At 42.0% G+C, this 21,447-nt stretch overlaps 1 protein-coding gene across 2 annotated transcripts in view; it reads right to left on the bottom strand.

The window, feature by feature from the left end:
- sh3rf1 (SH3 domain containing ring finger 1) overlaps positions 1-20,939 on the bottom strand; it is a 32,535-nt gene extending 11,596 nt beyond the window's left edge. The window contains exons 1-4 of one of the 2 annotated variants that reach the window (XM_042416667.1): positions 20,634-20,939; positions 19,223-19,714; positions 1,613-1,888; positions 1,002-1,097 (exon numbers count right to left, since the gene is read on the bottom strand). In XM_042416667.1, coding sequence (XP_042272601.1) covers positions 1,002-1,097; positions 1,613-1,888; positions 19,223-19,603 — 753 coding nt within the window. In that variant the 5' untranslated portion in view covers positions 19,604-19,714; positions 20,634-20,939. The remainder of the gene's footprint in view (positions 1-1,001; positions 1,098-1,612; positions 1,889-19,222; positions 19,715-20,633) is intronic. The other variant, XM_042416668.1, reaches the window with a different exon arrangement.
- Positions 20,940-21,447: the final 508 nt, after the last annotated feature.

Genomic DNA, 21,447 nt, shown 5'->3' with positions numbered 1-21,447 from the left:
CAGGGTGCTCTCACTTGCTGTCACACATCGCCCCAAGCAGCTCCCTCTACTTAGGACATAAAAGCTAAGCATTTGACTCCAATCCAGGAGAGAGCCTGTGCAGGTTCATCACTGACATGTCAGCACATTAAGTCAGACATGCAGGATTAAAATTTAAATACAAAGTGGAGAACCATAACCTCATAAAATTCAAGACCACCCTTAACAGCGATTGTACATTACTGTATATAAATAACTAGAGGGGGCAACAAAAGCATCTAGAGCAATAACAACACTATGACCTACATGTTCACTTAAAAAACTTTTTATGTTCTTCTCTATATGTCTGTGATGTTGCTGTATGTGTTTATGAAACCTGAAACATGAGTGCATACTATCTAGATAGAGGAAAACAAAATATTCTCTCCTGCTGTGTAAAAACAAAACAACATATAGCCTTTGAAATATTCTTTTAATGAAAAACACCCACTCAGTGTATAAAAATATGAATATTTATTGCACCTGGATAAAATATATATGAAAGGAATAAAGAAAACTGTTTTTTTTAAAAAGACGTACCGCAACCCATTACTTTATTCAAGACTGAAAGACTATTCTGAGATTCTTTCATTGTACCACACAAATTTTCCAACATAATATTGTTTCTGCTTGTTTATGATATTGATACAAATGGAGCACACGCTGCCACTGACAGCTTTTAAGTAAAAAATGAAATGATCTTTAAAGGACAAAGATTTACTTAATTCTGTCTGGATTATTCCAAAAGCTTTTAAGTGATACCTGTGGAGCTCAGAGAGGTTAAGACTGTCTGAATCTAAATCTTCAAAGACATGTTTAGCGCTTCAATAAAACATATGAGCATTTCAAAAGAAGAGAAGTATTGTACACATTTTGCAAGATGTGTTCAAAGGATCTTAGCACTCTGCTGATCTTCACAAGGCATTTGCTCCATTAATCACTGGTGACATTTTGAAAGCACTGAATCTAGTTTGTTTTCTTACCTCAACGTATGAGATGGGAAAAATTCCAATTTTATCTCCCAGCATTCCCTCTGCCCAGTTTTCATCCACTCGGCGGATCACAGTCAGGATATCGTCCTGAAATATAAAGACAGAGAGAGGCGCTGCATGAGGAAGAACATAATTAATGATGCTGCTAACTAAGAGTGTTTCTCATCCTTGAGGAACAAACACTGGAACAGAAATAATGAGGTAGGGTCAATGTTTTATTAAAGGGAACATGCCCAAGAGTAAAAAAGCTGGCGTCTGAGGCATGGCATTTTGTTTGTAAAACTACTTAGTAAGCTTGTTTCTATTTTGCTCATGCAGCATATAAACAACTGACTACAGTACAAAAGCATCTAAGTATGAACCAAACAGCTGGACAGATAGAACCACTTCATTATTGTAGTTTAGTTGTGCTTCGCTCTATATGACGTTCATCTCAGAATCTAAACCATTTCTCTAGACGTTTAAGTTAACAACCCTTACATACTAGCACACACATAACTTGAGAAAATTAAGGCTTAGAAGACAGTGTGTCACTGTAATCAGAGTTATTTTTGTTTTACTACAGCGACCACATGGCAGAGCTGTGGGTGTTGCAGTCTCACCTTGGAGAAGGGCAGGCAGTCCTTGTCTGCTTCCTTGTCTTTAAGCTCAAAGTCATAGAGGGCTTTGCACTGAGGTGGCGGTTGTGGCAGCGGCTTGATAACCTGGACGAAGTTGGTGGGGAAGAAGCCGTGGACTCCACCCATCTCACCGTGGTACCAGTTCTCGTCCACTTGCCGACGCAGGATGATGATGTCACCCTTGCTGAACTTGAGGTCTCCTGGTTCCTTGCCATCATAGTTGTAGAGCGCCTTGGCACAAGGGAGCTGAGGTACACCCTGAAAACAGAGATTGACGGTGAGAGGTGTGAGAAAGAGTGATGACAACAATAAAGACATACTAATTCTATTTCTAACCAGTAATGGTGGTGGATTAACATTGAAAAAGCAGCAAAATTAAGTATACTCAACAATGATGGAATGCTTTCTAAGTTGCTTGACTTTTCAGTGTAGAACGGAAATTAAAGGGTTACTCACAGCCTTTAAAAGTTGCAGTGCAAAACATTATACTTTCTCTTTGTGAAGTTAGTTTTAATATATGGTGTTGAATTGGGACAAGATTCATGAAAAATGAATCATTAATCGAAAGCGCACTTTTCAGAAAGGTACTACAACAGTGCTAGAGAACAGGAATGGAAAATATTCAAGTGAGGGCTCAAAGAGGCACTATAACAAGCTTGATAGATATAGAAGCCATCACAATTCAAAACAGCGTTCACAGTCAGCCTTGTCACTCCTTAATTAACCAGAAAACAGGCACTGAGGGAATTTAGTATGTTTTTTAACACAACAAACAAAAAAGATTCACACATCTGTGAGTGTGTGTTTCTACAGAGACAGTACATGCCCTGACAGTGACAAGGTCTATGTGTTGTGTGTTCACAGTTTAAATGTGATGAGCCCGGCTGGTTGTGACTAGCCGACTAACGCCTTCAGAAGGCCCAGGGCCCTGTCCCTTTATCTTGCAGAGGAAGGTTTTGTATCTCAGTCTGCTAGCCTAGAGTCCTGAAAGGCCCATTCAGGGAATGACAATCCAGGGAAAGAGGGACCAGGGAGTGAGGTGGGGGTGGGTGGGGGGGGGGGGGAGTAGCAGGATAGAGAAGCATCAATGTTCTCCATTCAGGGTGGGTGTCCATGAGGAAGGCTTCAGTTCAAACCAACCCCCCACCATTTATCCCACTGCTGTTATACATCCTTAGCAGTGATCAGAATCACAAACACTGCCAACTGACTGATCTCAACAACTGCAGAGTCGACAAGAAATATGGACAGAGATAAGAAAAATTACTAGGACACATGCGGATACTGCCAGGGTGAGAAAGTTAGCCCGAGAGAGATGGGTTAAAGCAGAGCTTGGAACAGGCTCTGCAGTCTTGTTAAAGGCTAATGAACCGTTTAAAGGCTCAGAGGAGAATAAAAGTACAGAATGAGCCGTGATGGTGAGCCAGGGTGACATTACCCTGCTGCAGAGAATCACACAGCCTGAAGCACAGAGCCAATCGGTCTCTGGCTCTGCTGGTCCAGCCTGTGGGGAGAGAGCAGTGGGAGGAGGGGTACTGCAGCCCCCTGCACACTGCACTGGAACTGGGCCTCCTTTCAGGGGAAAACGGGCTTTTGAGCCCACCCAGGCCTGGCAGGGAGCTTCGTGATGAAAATGCAAATGAAAGTGGAAGCTCTGCCATTTTTGTTTCAAATGACAGAACAGGTTCACGCTACACAAAACCAATGGGATCTAATTACATGGTAAATATGAAATGCTTGTCCTCTTGAAACTGTGAAGTTTGTAAGTGCTTGTTTGTACACAGAGGTCAAGACTTAATAAAACCTTTAGCAGCAGCACAGTGTCCAAAGTCAGCATTGTTACATAACTGCTTTTGCACATGCCAAAAGTGATTGCACTCCTAAAAAGATGTTAGTAAATAAAGTCCTGTATGTCCAAATACTGTACCAGAACAATGTGTCCTTTCTGTTAGCCAGGTTAGACTGTGGGAAGTCATGATTTTCCTACTGATTTCAACTGAATGAAAGTGAGGTTTTTCCCTGATGGAGTTCTGTATTGGTCAACATAGAGCACACTCACTCCTGACAGAGTAGTATGTTTTGTTTCCACACTACTTCACAGCTGGTTCTTGATCTCCCTGTCCTGGCCTCATGAAAGACGGGTTGTCAGCAGAGTTACATTTCCATGTTTCACTCGGCTTAACATAGTGAGAGGGAGAGACTGACTGTAGAGGCCTATGAATGTGAGAGGTGGTGTGGGTGCGCAAGACAGAGGAAAACTGGGGGGTGGGGGTTAATATCCGGTTTGCGTCCATGGAGACAGTGCTGTTGTGTCTGCAGTGGACCCGCATAAAGGAGCACCAGCAGTCCTGACCAAATGTCCCCTCTGGAAAAGAGTTGGGACTGTGCTTTTAATAGGAATGTACAGAAGAGAGCTTAAGACTTGCCACCACAGAGATACTATAAAAAAGCGTCATCTCAGGCTGCTAGCAGCACACACAATCACATACTCAGAAAGATCCTCCTTGCTTTTATTGCTTTTAACTCCTCCCGAGGGGGAGGAAGACTGCATTAGGGTACATCTCTGCATGAATCTCTGGCAAGGAAAAAAAAGGGAGGTTCTGCCTCGAGTTCAGGCCCAAACACCAGAAAGCCACAAGAGAAGACGTCAACATCCGACAGAATTTTTCTGGTCAAAGGAGGGGCAACCAAGTTTTTTCCTCACTCCACCTCTTCAATTGTTCTCAACATCTGCGGTGAAAGTTTATGGAAGCAATTATACAGCAGCATAAGCCACTGTTGGGTTACTGTATCAGACTGTTGCTACTCTAATGAGAATCTGTAGGCAACGTCTAATGACTACTAGCTTCTTTCAAGATTTGAAGTACATGATTACACACAGCTGCAACACCCCACTTAGACTCTAGGTAACCAATAAGCAGTCTGTGGGGCACAAGAAGCTTGTGGTTCTTTATTTTGAGGCCCTCAAAATGGCCTAATTATAACTCCTATTTTTTACAATAAGCAAATTATGAACAAAACTATATCAAAAAACAAATTCTTAGACTGCACCTTTACTTTTTCATATACTACCAATAACATTTAAAACCACAATAATACCTGTATACCAGTATCCAGCAGCCCAGCTTTCTCAAACTGGTGATTATACCTGCACTATCAAATAAGATACCCAGATAATAAGTGATTTGGTATATTTTGGTTCGTAGACTGCTTGACACAGTGGTGAATATGCTGATCAGTGAAGTATATAACAGGTAGCGGTACAATTTGAAACCTTCATCCATCAATGTGCTACAGCACTGAGGAGCTTTGCTGGAAATCAGTATAGAAACATTATACCTGGAGTGAAACTTTACTCCACTTTCTTAATTAAGTTTTGACTTGCGCTAGAGAGTGCTAACAATGCTAACTTACCTGTGTGTGTATGAGCAAGAGACAGACGGATAAACAGACAAAGATAGAGACAGAGAGAGGTAAAGAAAGAGAGATTAGGCTCAATGTGCAGAGCATCAGCTGGTGTGTGCAATTACCCCTGTATAGCAGATAATGCAATTAGACCTGTGTGCTAAGGGGATTTGGCTGTTAAAGTGTTCTCTTCCACAGGACTGGATTATAACTGAATTACCAAAGTGTTCTGCTCTACAGCACAGCCAAATGTCAACAACCAGTGAACAGACTGGCACAAAAGCACAACCCATGGAGGTAAGACTAGGTCAGATGGGGATAATCACGCTAACAGCTTGCTTTTAGACAGTAATGTTTTAAAGACAAAGAATTAGGTGTTCTGTAAAAGATTCTTTAAATACATTGTTGAACTGTTGTGCTATAAGCATGGCTCAGACAACAAAATCACACTAACATTATGAACCTGACATGCATCAAACATAAAATTAAATAGCTTTCTTTCACTTGAATGAAGCAGCTGTAATACATCAAGGTTACAGGTAACTTTTGCTCCGTCAGCAGTTCAAGGGTTGTGTGCAACCACAGTAGACAGAAACCTTTACCCCCTACGTCTAAGTGCCAGACATGACTACACTCCCATATGGGCACCTCCAGGAGCTCTGCAGGGGGTTCAAAATGAGGAGTGGTGCTACTGCCAAAACGCTATGTGCAAGGGAGGGTTTAGTCTATCAGGTTTGCACTTCTACAAGACATGTCAGACGTTCTACCAGAGGGAGCACAAGCAGCATCTGCCACACTGACCAGGTGGCCATAGGACATTTGTTGTTCATTACCAGATCACTGTTTACTGAAGATCTTGCCACCAACATTGTGGCACAATAAGTGACACATGGTGGGAAATGAGGAATACTGAGGGCAGGGACCATCTTGTTTCCATTAGCACTGCATTAGTTTAAATTGATTCCTAATGGTCTTTTTAATGACCACTGTACAGCAGTCTTTCTCCAACTCCCCACTCTGTCTAAAAACCTGAGGAATTATTGGTATAAAATACAGGGAGTGGGCTACAGAGAGGCAGACAAACGGCAGTGATATCAAGCTTATCAAAGCAAGTATTTTTAGATGTAACCAAAACTAACCAAGCACACAATTGAGTGATTCACTATGTATAAAAAATCAGGTTGGTTGAAGGCAGAGGTTGAAACTGTGCATCTACTTGTATTGTTGGGAATGAGTTTTCCATCTTGTTTAAGGTCTATTCCATCTATGGTTGTGACAAAAACCACCATTGTCTAAATATATTGACAATGAGTATGTATTATATTCTTTGTATTCTGTTGAGAAATATCTGCAATCTTAGGTAACATTTCCTCATTGTTGGGCAAAACAATACCAATGAATGAGAGATGAACTATCTGTTTTACTTTGTCTGCTGCCCATGAATTTACCAAGAGATTTGGGATACCTTTCAGTGCAAGTAACTTACTTGGATCTGAATATACAGTTCTTAAGGGCAGTATGTCCAAAAAGCATAAATATGAGGATCACTAAGAATACGATTCAATTAAAATAAAGGAAATTATAATATAAATATGCCTAATCTTTACTAGCTGGCGTTCAAATCAAGCTGTGACACAGGGACTTTCAGATGAGCAGCTCTTGTCACAGCAGAACCTCATGACACAGCTTGCTCATCTAGAGCTGTTGTCTCTCTCTCAGTTTGAGACAAAAGAAAAACTCCCATTCTCTGGTTTCTATGGAAACTCCACACAGGAGCACTTTTTGGGCTATTTATGGGTCTCTTGACAGTGCAGTGAATCTTATGAAAGAGTGTCATTTAGAATCCAGCCAGCGTCCAGTCTTGGGAGAGGCTGCAGTGATGGGGCCCAGGGCAGTGGTGAATTGGCCACCTCAAAGAAATAATTACACATTTTGTGAAGGACGCTTATTCGCTTTCTTGCTAGGAGTTAGATGAGAAGATCAATACCATTCTTATGTCTGCGTGTTAAACATAAGACTCAAGCTAGGAGCGGTTTATCTTAGCATGTGTATAGAAACTGGGGAAAACAGCTAACCAGGCACTGTCCGAAGGTAACAAAATCCACCTAGCAGGACCTCTAAAGCTCTCTAATCACTTAAAAATATTTCATGCAAAGGAGGAAATTCTTCTAACATGAAAAAACCTTTACCGCAGCATGGTATAGAGAATGTACAGGGTTTTTTATGTACCCAAGCAAATTAATTCATTATGCTCAAGAATATAAAGTGTTAAACCCAACGAAAAACAAGTGTAAAGCTGTGAACGTTCAAAATGTGCATTACATACCCAACTATTCCAATAATCATCCCATAGTCATCTCTGCGGAAAATATTGTAAATCAATGAAATTATAATTGTTGCATGGCATTATTAGATTTACAGGATTTGTGCATCAATGTGATAATTTACCTCCATTTGTCGGATACTAATTTCATTGGATTGGGCAAACAACTGACATTTCCATTTGGTTATTGGGTGAGGATCAACTTTGCCTGACAACCTTGCATGTTGTTTTTGTTGGAACACACTCAGCAAGTTAATGGTTATTTGAATTTAATGAGGAGGCTACATTTTTGATGCAGTGCAATTGTTGGTCTGAACTAGGGATGCCATGGTGCAGACATTTTCCCACCGGTTAATAAACTTGTGACAACACTGGTGTTACAGCCGGGCTGCATCACACACAGACACAGGGACGAACCACAGGACAACCACCGCTTAGAACCAGAACCAGAGCCCCTGTCTGCCATCCGGAGAGACACACACTGAGAACAGGCTGAGCAGGCAGAGAGCGGGAGTTTCTGCTGAAAACAAGCACCGAGACTAGGGATGTACAATATTATCGGCATGTCATCGGTATCTGCCGATAAAAGCTCTAAAATGAAATATCGGCATCGGTGAATTCTGCTGATTATGAGAGGCCGATATGATAAGTTCATTAAAGTTTTAACGCTGAGCTCCTGAACTCCAGTCTTCCTAAGTTCTTCCTTCATATATTGTCTTTCTTGACCATACTTAGTACAATCTATGCTTGCATGCATAATAGTCTCCTCAGCCAGCTGGAAAAAATATGTGCATATATTGGTATTGGCATTGGCAATCGGCCATCAGCAAAAAATCCAATATCGTGCATCTCTAACCGAGACCCGGGGTGACGAAAGCAGCTGCTCGCTAACAGCTACGTGTGTTTACAACAGAGAGGGAGGACAGACGTCTCACTCTGCTGCTGTGGACGGTCACGGAGCAGACACTTTCAGTTTATAACTGTAGCGTCTGTCATCCAACTAAGTATTAATAATATGCTTAGTATTTTACAAATTAAAAGTTTTATTATTTGATGAATGTGGGCGCTGATACATGATGTGGTGGAAGATGGCGGCGCACACAGACGCAGCAGCTTTGAGCTCTCCCACACAGTGTAGATACTATATTTTCCTCTATTTTTATTACCACTTTTATCATATTTCTGCACTATGTGGCTCAGAGACATACTTCTCCGTTTTGTTGTTTTATACAATGACAAAAATACTTGGACTTGGAAAATGAACTAAATAGGTTTTAAAAAGCAAAACGACGGTGGGGACAGTGGGCAAGTAATGTAATCAATGTATGCCCGAACACCGTGTAACACCGGTAACACCAACTACTGTGGCAAGCCTAGTCTGAACATGGCCTGAATCTTTTGAAAATATAGTTGGTTTGCTTTTTCATTATTGTTGTTTCATTTCTTACTGAAATGTGACTTCCAGCCAGGTTTCCATAATCGAAAACAAGCAGAAATCAGAACCCATAAAATCTAAGAAATGCTCAGCCCTAGTGTTGTGGGAACCATTTATCTTCTTGACTGCATTACGTAAAGTCAGAAAGAGGCAATAATCCATTCAAGCTTTCCAAGACCTTCACCGTATGACAACTCACTTTGCTTGTTTGTTTCCCCTCACTACATATTAGCAAATGAGGTTCCACATTAGTGTACAGGCACAAAAAGAGAACAGTCTGGAGGCCAGATGGAGGCCCGGATCACATGTGAGAAGAACAGGAAGTTTCCGAAAGCCCTCGAAACTCTCCTCCTGTTCCTCCTCATGTTCATCCATTTCCCAGGCCAGTGACAGCATCTCTCACTTAGTCTAATACTTCTATACCAAGAGAGACAATGTTTTCTTCTCCTGAGTGCCAGTTACTAAACCACTCACTGACCCCAGCAATCTACAGTTTTACTGCCAGTTCCTGACCTTAAGCTGTAGCCTGGGGGGCTCATGGGAATGTTGGTGCTAGACCATGATCAAAGCCAGTTGAGGTACAGGCCCTTTAAGGCTGCCATGTGCAAAACCGGGAAGTACATTGAGATTTCTGTCTAAAGAGATAGGTGGAGTTGGTGGTGGGGTCTATAAAAACATTCAACACATGGATATACAATCAAGACATGTCTGAGCCAAGTGCACTAAGTAAGCTACAGATTAATCATCAGAAAGAAAGCATTTTAGCAGGAAGGGAGTATGGATTTATGGGAGAGCGTTTGCACACACTGTAGAGCTGTCACACATACGGTTTTCATGAAGCTCTCGTGTGTTTGGGTGTATGTGTAGGTTCTACTGTGAAAATGCAATTACACGAAACCCCTCACACATGAACTGGCACATGATTTCTTTGTGCAGCCTAATGTGTATGTGCTGGTTTCTTTACCTGGCTGGCCTCAGATGAGGGTAAAGGCTGGTTCTGGGTGGCCTGGGGATCACCCAGTCTGCTTGAACAGAACTCTTTAACTCTGTGCCAGTTCATACACTGGGCTTAACAATTGCTCTCACAGGAACCCACTCACATTTCAGAGCAGACAGAGCGAGCAAGGAAGCAAGATACAAGCTAGAAAGAGAAGGGCAGAGAAACAGTGTCACATCAAAAGACTGAAAAGAAAATGAAGGCAGAGGATGCAAGGCATGACATCCTGGACCTATATCATCGTTCTATGACACAGACATTGGGTAAACAACCCTGACTAATTTAGTAAAACAAGAACAATTCGGGCAGGCAAGAACTAGGGTACATAGTTGATGAGCCAATGATAACTATCATTTGATACATATTCCAAATAGTTTTTAAGCATCAAGAAAACAGTCAAACAAATGCAAAAGGTATAAGCATGGTAGCGGACATTGTCTACATGGTATTTATTTCTAACACTCTTTGAATTACCAAACATCTGATTACACTGTAGAACTATTTAAATACACTGGACAAAAGGACTGTAATGCTATTGCAATGAAAACGTTTTCATGTACAACCAGTGGAAACAGGTGAGTGAATACCTCACTAATCAATAGAATATTTGGGTAAAAAGTATTATTTCAGTGCTGGATTAGCACTAAGAAGTGCTGCACGTAAGAACTTAGCTTGTATCCAAGCTACAGAGGGATTGGTTCACAAATGTCACAGTATCTGTGTATTGAGTACCAGTCAATATGAGCTGAATACTAAGCATTTCCTCACATTACTCTCCACTGTGCTGGTGAAAGCGTGCAGTGTCTGTGGCCTTTTGTTCCTCTTAGTCATTCAGTGCGAGCCACCTGCTCTGCTTGGGCTGACTTCGATTTACGCAGTGTTGGAAGTCGAGGGGAAATTTGACAAGGAACTGGACAAGACTCTGTAGGCTGCTGAACCTCAAACAAAACCTGCTATAGCCTCTACTACTATGTTGTCCCTCAGTTATCTTTATTAAGTGTCTGACTGTTTCTCATATGCCTGCTTATCTCTCAATTGTCCAGTGTTGCGTGTCAGACCAGTGGGCAAATGAAGAACATTTGCTTGCATTGGCTGGTATTTCTACGCCTCTACAGTGGACAAACAAAGCCAGGATATTGACACAGTGCTGGCAAAGGGCCAAGGCACAAACACTGCATCTGTTCTCAGACTCAAGAAGCTGCACAGCACTGACCATTTTTCACTTTCTTAAGAAAGTGTGAGTGTGTTTGTCCATTCCACCCTCGACTCAACCCAGATGTAACATGTAGCTGCTAGCTTTTCTTTAACTCCACTGAATGTTTAGTGAGGCATCACGTACTGAAGCGAGAGTGTCAAAGAGGAAATCTGAGGAACTCAGAGTTGGGGGCCCTCACTAGATTCTTGTTCCTCTGCAAAGGTTACATTATTAAACTTCTCAGTTTTAACTAATTCATGTCAGTCTTGTTTTGACAAAAGCTTCAGGTTTTTGCTTGGAGAGTACAGCTCAGATTTTCTTTACAGTAATGAATCGAATGTAAAACAGGCCAAGCCAAATTATATTCTCAGTGATATGAGTATAGAAGAAAATGAGTATTTGCAGGGAATTGGGGATGTCAGTTTCGGTTAATTTTGCTTTCGACAGACCAACACCCATTAACTGGTAACTTCGTTTATGAGAGCTGTCCCGCAGTAAGTGGTCAGAGCTAGCTTGTCTGCCCTGGCTAGCTTGACTTTTAGCTCATCCTTCTTCTCCTCACAGTGTTTTTCAATGCCTTTCATCACAGTAGCTCTAGTAAATGGCATAACGTGCTTGGGCTCAATCCCTCGCCCACACTGATTCGCAGTATACTGGTCTCAATCATTCAGCACACCAACTAGGTGATGGCCATGGACTGGCACGCATCACACTTTCTCCCCCTGACTAGCAGCGACGTGACCTTTGGGTGCGACTGCGAACCATCCTCGGACATGGCAGCCAGGTCCTTGTGCTTTATGTGGTACAGCATAGTGCTAGTACCGTATTGGCCTGAACATAAGATGCCCCCCCCCCCGGAACTTATTTTCTCCAGCTGTTAACAGTTATAAGACTGCCTGTTTGTCTGTTTGAGCTCCTTGTCATCTGTGACAGTGGTACTGGGCAGCTTGACATATTCTGTTTCTGCAGTAAAAACATCGGAAGACGCTTTGGACTCATTTTCACTCGTCATGAATTTGCCTCTAATGACCAACATGGCCATTAGAGGCAAATTCATGGGCAGAGCTCATAAGACCAGGAACATTTGACAAGCAGACAATTCTGCTGGCACAGACCAACATTTCAAAAATCCCAGGTTGCTGTGATTACTCAGCCCACAGTAATACCATTAAGAGGATTAAGAGGAAGAAAAGAGAGACAGGTGTTGATGCCTCTAAAACAAATCAGGATGTCTATTTACATGGGAACTAATGAGCCTCCCCATGATATTATCAGCATGAGACCACACCTACCTATCAATAGAAATACAAGCTGGTTGGCTTAAACCTGCACTGACATTTCAACATAATGTGGTCACGGGTCTGTTTGTGTACTGACTACACACCTGTGTTTTTGTGGGTGTGCACTGTGTAATGAGCCCTCATGGATCTAAAATCAGTCTGTGACTCATTAAAACAAACATTGGCCTGGCTTCCCCAGGCCAAAGTCACAGAAGGCTAGATGTGTGTTTGTGTAAAACAAATGGGCTCAAAGTACATTTGCCTATAATCAGAACAGTTATGATGGGGATATGAATGGGGATGTTATTCTCTAGTTAGTACTTGTGTGTGCTGAAAGCATATTATCACTGAAAGCCTCCCCAACCCCAAGTCTTTAGTCAGTACTTTCCCCTATTCAAATCAACATCAATAATTAATCAAATGCTGTCAGCAAGAGAGACCCTACACATGGGGAGTAACTGAGAACACAGGCTTTCTGCAGCCTGGTTTTGTGTCACTATCTTCCAAAATGAAATACTGATTATTTCTTATTATTCCTAATCTGTATAGGAAAAGAGACATTTCTTGTACGACTGGAATGATAAGACATTTGGACTAAGGATCTTGCAATTTAGTCTCTCACATCACTTTAGTAGCACTTGTTTACCTCCAAATCACTCTTGACAAACAACCTCAACTAAAAACGTATGCTTTAGGGAGCACTCTATAGTTTCCAAAGTCTCTACTGCTAATGACTACTGTTCTGCCTGCAGATGAGAATGTTATGGCAACCCATGGTGCATCAGATATGGATGGACAGTAACATTCATACCGTTCTTATTAGAGAACATATACAAAATAATACATTGTCACTTTGAATGATGGAGCGCAGTACTTCATCCCCTGGACTTAGTACTGGATACCCCACTGCCTTCTCACAGCTAGAACGAAGATGTCATTCAGGGGACAAACGCAGATTAACTGCACCTTTGGGCCTCAAAGAAAAACAGGAAACTTTTCAGCACATAGCAGAACAGCAAACACACAAGGCTTACAGAAGAAGTCCTGAAATCTGAAGAAAACTTTTAAAATATTTGAGAGAATCATTCTTTTCCCCATCTCTCAAGGGAGCGCTGGGACCACACATCTCTTATGGAGCAGCAAGGTGAGCCAGAGGTAGTCACTGCTGCTTGAAGATGTATCAAGCGCCAGTAATAGCTCCTGGGTCAGAGGTCAAACAACTGAAAACGAAAACTCCCCGCAAATCATGATTCTGCCTTAGGGATGGGAACTAAACACTTAACATGCCAGCAGTCAAACGGCCCATGGATGACCAACCCTGGTCCACCAATAACAACACAGGGTGAGAGGTCAAACTGCTCTGTTAAGGCTAGGCAGGTATTAGGGGCACCTTGGGAATAGGGGAAGGACACAATGGGAGACATGTTGTCAAACAGCTGACAAAACAGTCAAAAGAATCATTTCCACTGAAAACAATTTGTTGTCAGGGTATACCACACAGACTAGGACACTAGTTGACCTAAAATTACTGGAATTACTGGTATAAATTGCATTATTATACGACTACATGAATGCTGAAAGTGGGCTGTAAAACAAACTGTTATATTTCAACAATATATTTTTCTCAAGGAGCCCTGTCCACTGGACCACACACGTAAAACGAGTGCTAAAAAGGCTTTTGTTGGCCCCCACAGGTGTGATAGCACTGTGGTAAGTAAGGTCATGGCTGCTTCCCTTACTATTGTCATGCTGACAGACTTGGCAGGAGTTGAGACATGGATGGAAGAAGCGGGGGGGTGTAGGCCATTGGCAAATATGGCATTTTTGGTTGGTGGACCACCCAGAGTTTAGTGTTAAACCCCCTGGAAATGACAACAAACATTTACCCATCTTCGTTAAAAAAAAAAAACCCTACACAATGAGGTTAAATGTAATCACCAGTTCACATAGGGAGCTAGACAGTTCAAACTGTCCAGAAAATGATGGTCAGGTGGCTTGTACTTTGTCTTAATATGAAAAGATGTCTTGCAACAAGATACAACCGCCACAGCAGAGTCTGCCCAGGGGCTGTCAGGTGCAGAGGCATGTCACTGCATGCATGATTATCAACACAACCACAGGACTTATTTATGCATATGACACAGACCTCTAATATCCTTTCAAATCACCACATTGACTTGTGAGTCAAAGAACGGCATGTCTTACAGAAAAGAACAGACAGAAAATACACATAAATACATGTTGATACTTTAAGAAGGTTTACTGAAGGCGAATGTGAGCTGGCAAGTGGGACGAGATGAGACAAGCCCAATGTTTTGAGGAGAAACAGTGACCTGCAACTTCTCATGGCATTCCTCTGAGACACACACACTAACGCAAAACATCCTTCTCTGTCTGGGGAAAGAGGTTAAAAGGAGTCTGAACAATACAAGTCAAGTCTTTTCTCTTTGTGTTTGGGCTAGAAAATCTTGAAGGACAAAAAAGACAAAGACAACCACACACCCTTCATCAAGAGGGCAGTGTTACCCTACAATGAGGAGGCAACCATGGCTGCACCTAAAAATTACATGATTTGGTCTTTTGAACTTCTCCTTGGGAATTATGTTAACTCATACATGGAGGACAGTCATTTCCCACAGCATAACTGACCTCTTGCTCATTCACTCTATGTTTTTGGAAACATGGTTGGGATGGTAAAGTGAGAATGTGTGAGAATTGCGAATAGGTGTTAAAGTGATGATGAATGCGTTTGTCTATGTATGTTATCAGTACAAGTGCCAACCTGTCCAGATACACCTCCTCTTGCCCAATGCATGATGGGATAGGTGCCACTCAACCTTCAGCCTGAATAGAACGAGCAGTATAGGGAATGGATATAGTGTGAAAATCCCTCTATTTTCCGCTTTCTAGATATTTTTGACAACAACACAATCCATGCCATGCATTTAAAATGTAATTTACAAATATGGCACTGAAAAAACAGCACTTGTCAACAAGAAACAAACTGACTTTAGGTGTATTAGATAAGTGTGAGAAAATACATAGTGGCAACCAGAGACACAGGCGCACAAGCTACACTAAATAACAAGTGTTTTGTTTCCTCAGAATGAGAGTCAGCAGTCAGCAGTAAGAGGAGAACGGGGAGCTGTGCCGACTCACTGTCTAATAAACTCTAATCTCATTAGACCTTTAACAGGCTCCAGCCTGGATTTAGACAGCAGGGAGGGAGGAGGTACACAGCAGAAATATGGGAGAAAAATACAGCCTGTGTCTGTGTCTCATAAGAGAAAATTACAGGTGGCTCCAAAATCCCTGACAAGCACTGTCCAGAAGGTCACGGTTACTTGTGGCCCTCCGTGGGAAATACAGAGGAGGCAAAAGAAAAGTGTGAGTGTGTTGAGAGAGCAGGAATGAATAGACCAAAGCCCTCTTAAAAAATTCCCAGTGGAAAGCAGTAAGTATGTGTTTGCCAGTATGTGGGCAGTGTGAGGGTGTAATGACGGGGTTCTGTCACACAGGCAGAGGTCAGCCAGCCGGCCAAGAGGAAAGGCTTCAACAACAATATGATGTCATCAAAGAGGGCCAGCGTGACTCATCGACCTCAGACGAGGGAGGTGCACAGGAATTTTAATGAGATACCTCTGCATAAGGAACCCATAAACAACATTCTTTTTCTCTGAAGAAATAAATCAACTACAAAGTGATAGGACAAAACACACCACAATCTTACTATAAAAATAACTGGGAACAAAAACATTTTGTTCAAGACAACTTTAATCAATCACCAGCAAATAATACCAAAATAGGCTGTGTTTTGCTTCCTGTTTGTTGAGAATCGATTCAATGGATTTGAAGATAATGAGAAATAATGGCACAAGGAAGGGGCTATCAAGTGTAAGAGGCCTATAAAAAGAAAAATAAAACTTTCCTTGTATAAAGCTCTCATTACCCAAGAAGAGAATGACCTAATTACATCCCCAAGAGCTTAGCAGAGAATAGTTTCTCATTTCCCATTACCTAAACACATAAAGAGACAGACAAACCTGAGCAGACACATAGCAAAACACACTTGCATTCAATAGGTAGTTGGCTGAAATGATTATTGTAAATTTAAGCCTCATCACATAACAATTATTTTACATATTAGGGCCCTAGATGTAACCTAACTATGGCTAATGCGCATCAACAATAAAAATGAACACTAAAGCTTTTATGACAAAGGCAGAAACAATCATATGAGAAGCTGTATTTGAAGTCTGTGGGAGTACAGGCTCAACTCTCCAGAGGACTGTAATGATAACTGAAGACATCCAGGGAAATCTCTTTCTAATTCCTCTCCCTCGTTGGCTCCGACCCCTGACTACCATGACTCCTGAACCCTGACCTTTGACTTCCAGACAGCTCCAATGGCTTTACTCACTCACGCAGAAATACCACTGAGGTGTCTGTTCCCAATCTGTGCGAACAAAATACTGTGTTATATGAGTCAATAAGGGCAAGAGGAAGAAAAAACATTCGTGTAACGGAGCACCATGGAGGTGAGTCATCAACCTGACTGTGAAGGGCCAGACAACCACAGCTCGACATTCAAGACAAGCCTTTTCATTCCCTACCATCAAAGAAAATGCCAGGGCCGAGTGTCAAACAACTGCTGCAACCCTGGAGATAGTAAGAGGAGGGGCAGAAAGCTGACTGTGCAAGGTTACTCACTAAACATTTGTCCCTTTTGGTCCTGACACCTTCACTTAACACTCATCAGCTTCTGTTACTGGTAGTCATCCACACACACACACACACACACACACACACACATGAACACACACACAATCTCTCTTGGCCACTCCATGTGTGTCGGTCACTCTGTAAGATCAGAGGGGACCCAAGACAAAACCCTGTTGTGCATCTGTCAGGCAATCCCCAGCACTCTCCCCTCCCAGCCATTCTCTGGCCATATAAGAATCAGAGGTGGAGCTTTGCTTGAACAGGGGCACAGCACCAGAGGAACTGGTTCAAACCTTGAGTTACCACAAATATCGGGGGACAGACAACGCTGGACAATAAAGAAGTGGGAGTGAGGGTGTCACCCAGGGGCAGTGAAGCGTTCAGTCCCCATGGAGCACTGGCCAGGGATCAGGCCGGGCCATCAGCAAGAGCTTTGATCTCTGCCTTTTATGTTCTGAAAATGTTACACCTGCACAGCCATGTCTTTTCTTGTTCTCTGTCATTAGCAGAATGCCTTTGGGCGGCAGGAAAGACTCGAAAGACACCATTAGTCAGTAACATGACTTTCTACAAAATAGTTGGAATACAAGGAAAATAAGGTTTTGATTATACACACTCACACACACACACAACACTTTCCTATAGTGTGTATGGGAGAGCATTCTACCTTGCCCAGACTGAGGGACTATAATTGACTGTCAATCTCAAAAACATAAGAGAGGTGAAATACTGTGCTAGTTTCAAGTGTCTACCTCTTTATCTCCACTGAACAGGCTTTTCAGAATTGAGGGGAATTCCACAATGCACAAACAGCTTTTGAAATGAGCACAAATCTTCTGAAGTGATACTATGGCAAATGAGGCGGGTCCCCGGTAGCGATTTACAGCAAGGTCTCTGATCTTCGTACCTGCATGGCTCGGCAGATACATTATCAGCGCCTTGACATTCCAATGATTCTACACAGGACCTTGACATCTTTTCATCTACCCTATCCTCCCTTCGTGGAGACCAGAGCTGCTCAGAGAGGGGCCCACAGGTCTTCCACATTTTTTTGCTCTCTTTTTTTGGAGCCAGGTTTTCAATGTGTAATAAATACAAATATAATATTATACAATAATATATCTTAAAGCCATCCTATTAACTGTGATGTAAAGAGGTGACAGTTTTTTTTTTTGTTTTTTTTTTTACTGTTGCTTAATATATTTTGAAAATTTTGAATGTATTTGAATGAAATACTTTATTTCCATAGCAATTAGTCTGGGCAGCTCAGAGAAAGTAGCACATTCACACACAAATGTGGCTTTGAGTTTTATGACTTATAAACAGCAGCAGTTAGTGGGTACACAACAGAATAGAAAAAAACAGTAATCCCAGATTTCAATAACTTTCAAAGTGAACCAGTCATAAAACATAATGTGACCAATAATGTCTTGCAAAAAGAGGGCTGGGGATTGACTTTCCCAGAGAGGAGTGTGAATAATCAAGAAATAAAGCACTTTTTTTTTTTTTTTTTTTTAGAGGCACAGATCCAATAAATTACATTAAAATAGCATGAACACACTAAAGGATTGCCATGACATCTGTTGGCTTCAATCTGGTTTCATCTTGTGTTCCATGTAACCATTAAGGAACAAAAATACTGTTGTATTACTATTAACCTGTGTCTCCATGGGCTTATAGAAAGCGTAAACTACTCCTTGTTTTTATAAGCTCATCTCTCTTTCATCTGTTTGAATTATTCTGCTGAAACACAGACTCCTAGCATTTCACATTTTTCTTCAGCCTCTAAGTACACTTTCAGTACTGCAGATAATACAACCACCCTGTAGTTGCACCCTGCATTTCTCATATACATTGACCAGCAGCACTACGGCAGGGATCTCAAGTGCAAGAAAGACTTTGGCATGTGACAATGTCAGCAATTATGAAAGAACTGAGAAACCTCCTTACGGGAAAAGCCCAGCTGCACTTGGCGCAGAGAGCAGAATCATTTGCTGGCTCTACTATTAACTGCTCTCATTCACTGCCATTAGCAATGTTGGGCTGTTAGTCAACTGGCTGGCTTTTGGATCACCATGATAACAGTTAATCCGCAGCAAAGATTAGAGAGCCAGTAATGCAACATGCTGCTTTTAATCCACACAGATTTTCACTGTTTTGTTTCAGCTTGACCAACAATGGGAAACACAGATTCATGCTCACTGATCCATGTTCAGTCACAGTGAGTATACTAACCCGCACAAGGGTGCTCTTGGCTTGAGCTCGCTGGGGTTGTGCTCCTGGTGTGCCCTGGTCCCTGGTCCCACTGCTGTGTGCCCTGGCCACGGCTCCAGATGTACCATTTGTGCAGACTCCTGCCCCAGGACCAGCCCTTCGAGGTCTTTGCTTGATGCCATCCAGCAGGCGCACAAGGAGGATGTTGCTGGGGAGCTCATCCACAGCACACTCCACCAACGTCCGGCACTCTGGGCATCGCAACTCTCCACGAGAGCCTAGGATGCCTTGGAGACATCGGCGGCAGAAGGTGTGCTGACAGGGAAGAACCTTCGCCGAAGCATCTAACCGCTCCAGACAAACAGGGCACTCAAGCAAATCCAACAATACTGACTCGTCCATTCTCTGTGCGTTCTGCCTCTAACTCAGCAGAAAAACATGATGCTGGTAAGGTTGATACAGGACCAGTACTGTCACGTCACTCCCATGCCTCGGCTATGGCCATGGCATCAGCTAGAAAAGAAGGTCAAGACATGTAAATTAATCAACTGTGCACAAAAGAAATAGGTCATAGTATGCATGCAACAGACATCACATATGGCAGAAGCTGTGTAGTGTTGCTTCATCTGTTGAGCTTAAAAAAAATGTTACATCTCAGTTGCCCCACTGAAAAACTGACACAATGACGCCACATTTATTTTATTCTATGCAAATAGTTATTTAATACTGAAGCTACACTAGTAAAAAAACAAACTACTACGAACAAGAGATTAAAGGTCAAGATAATCTGATTTACTCGACAGCCGATAACTACACCTGTAAACTGCGATCCTGTATCCCTGGATCTGAACTTTTGCTAGTTCAGCAGCGAAAAGAGAAAACTACAGCTATGGAGCTGGACTGAAAGACTGTGATTTGTCTTTCAAGAGCGAAAACATGCTTGGGGATTTACCAAGAATGTAGTCAACTTACTTTATTTTAAGAATGATAAAAAAAAACAAATCAGCCAACATGTCCTCTGCTGACACCACAGGAGGAGTTTTCAATTGTAAAATCCACACAGTGTTTCAAACTTGTAACAGTGTAGCGTTACACCAGAAAAAAATGTCAATATTACGTAACACAGCACGAAAAACGTGTACTGTGACTTCAGTGAGTTTTTAGTTACTCTACTCAGCTCGGTCGTGTTTTCTCAGACATGCAAGACAGTTTAACTAACAAATGTGCAAAATTAAGTAAATTTGCTAGCAGGGACAAGCCGCTAGCGAGCGGGTAATGTTACTTTAATGTTGCCACCTTTTAACCGACTAACATTTAGAAGTTTTTACCACAACCAAACTTGACAAAAAATGATTTTTTATAACTTTTCGGGCAAAAAGCATTTTATTTAAAACTCAAAAACACTTCGCCCACTAAATACAGCCCTGCTTACCTCTTCCAAAACAGGACTCCTCCTCTTGTTGCCTCGTATCTCCCAATTCTTGCCTCCTTGCTAACGTTACTAACTAGTTAGCAAGCTACCTAGAAATCTACTAGCCACTTATCTGGAGTGTTCAGCCGGCAAATACTATTGTTCTTACAGGACAGACTTTCATTAAAAAGCGTACAACGTATAGTAAAAACATACCTATGTCAGACGCTTAGGGAAACCTAACACGAAAAGGACACCGGCGAGGGAACGGGAGTGCACCGAGCGCCATGCTAGTTATTCTGTTCTGCGGGACTCTGCTGCTGGAAACAAGCGGAGAGGGGGAGGGAGTATGTGGGCTTCAAGAGCAGTCGGGAAAGAAGTAAATTACGGTGTGTGAAAAGTACACACGAACCAACCAACACATTATCTGAGCTCAAACGTCTGCAAATACAGTAAGTTGAACAGTAAGTAAGTTGTGGATAATGTCAGAAATTGATAGAATTAAATATTAAGTTAAAAAAGCACAACTGTTGAACAGGGAAATCAAACAAAAGGATGTCGTCCTGTCCTGACACTGCATTACAGGATTGTCATTTGTCATTATACCATTATGGAGGAAACTAACCACTAAAAACAAATACTCAATATAAGTATGGTCATTTATTTATCATATCACCTGCATAAAAGTACTTGAAAGCCAGACAGTAGGTCTACTGACGTTCACTATGGAATTTCCGAGGCGCACCTGAAGTCTGCGTCTAGTGTTGTCAAAAGGGCGTGAACTGAATCGTGTAATGATGTGTCAAAGAGCAGCATCTTTTCCCGGTCGGAGTGG

Source organism: Thunnus maccoyii, chromosome 7 (genome assembly GCF_910596095.1).
Source record: "Thunnus maccoyii chromosome 7, fThuMac1.1, whole genome shotgun sequence".
In the NCBI taxonomy this organism is placed as follows: domain Eukaryota; kingdom Metazoa; phylum Chordata; class Actinopteri; order Scombriformes; family Scombridae; genus Thunnus; species Thunnus maccoyii.
Note: the sequence above shows the minus strand (reverse complement) of the source record. Positions and strands in the feature narration are given on the sequence as shown.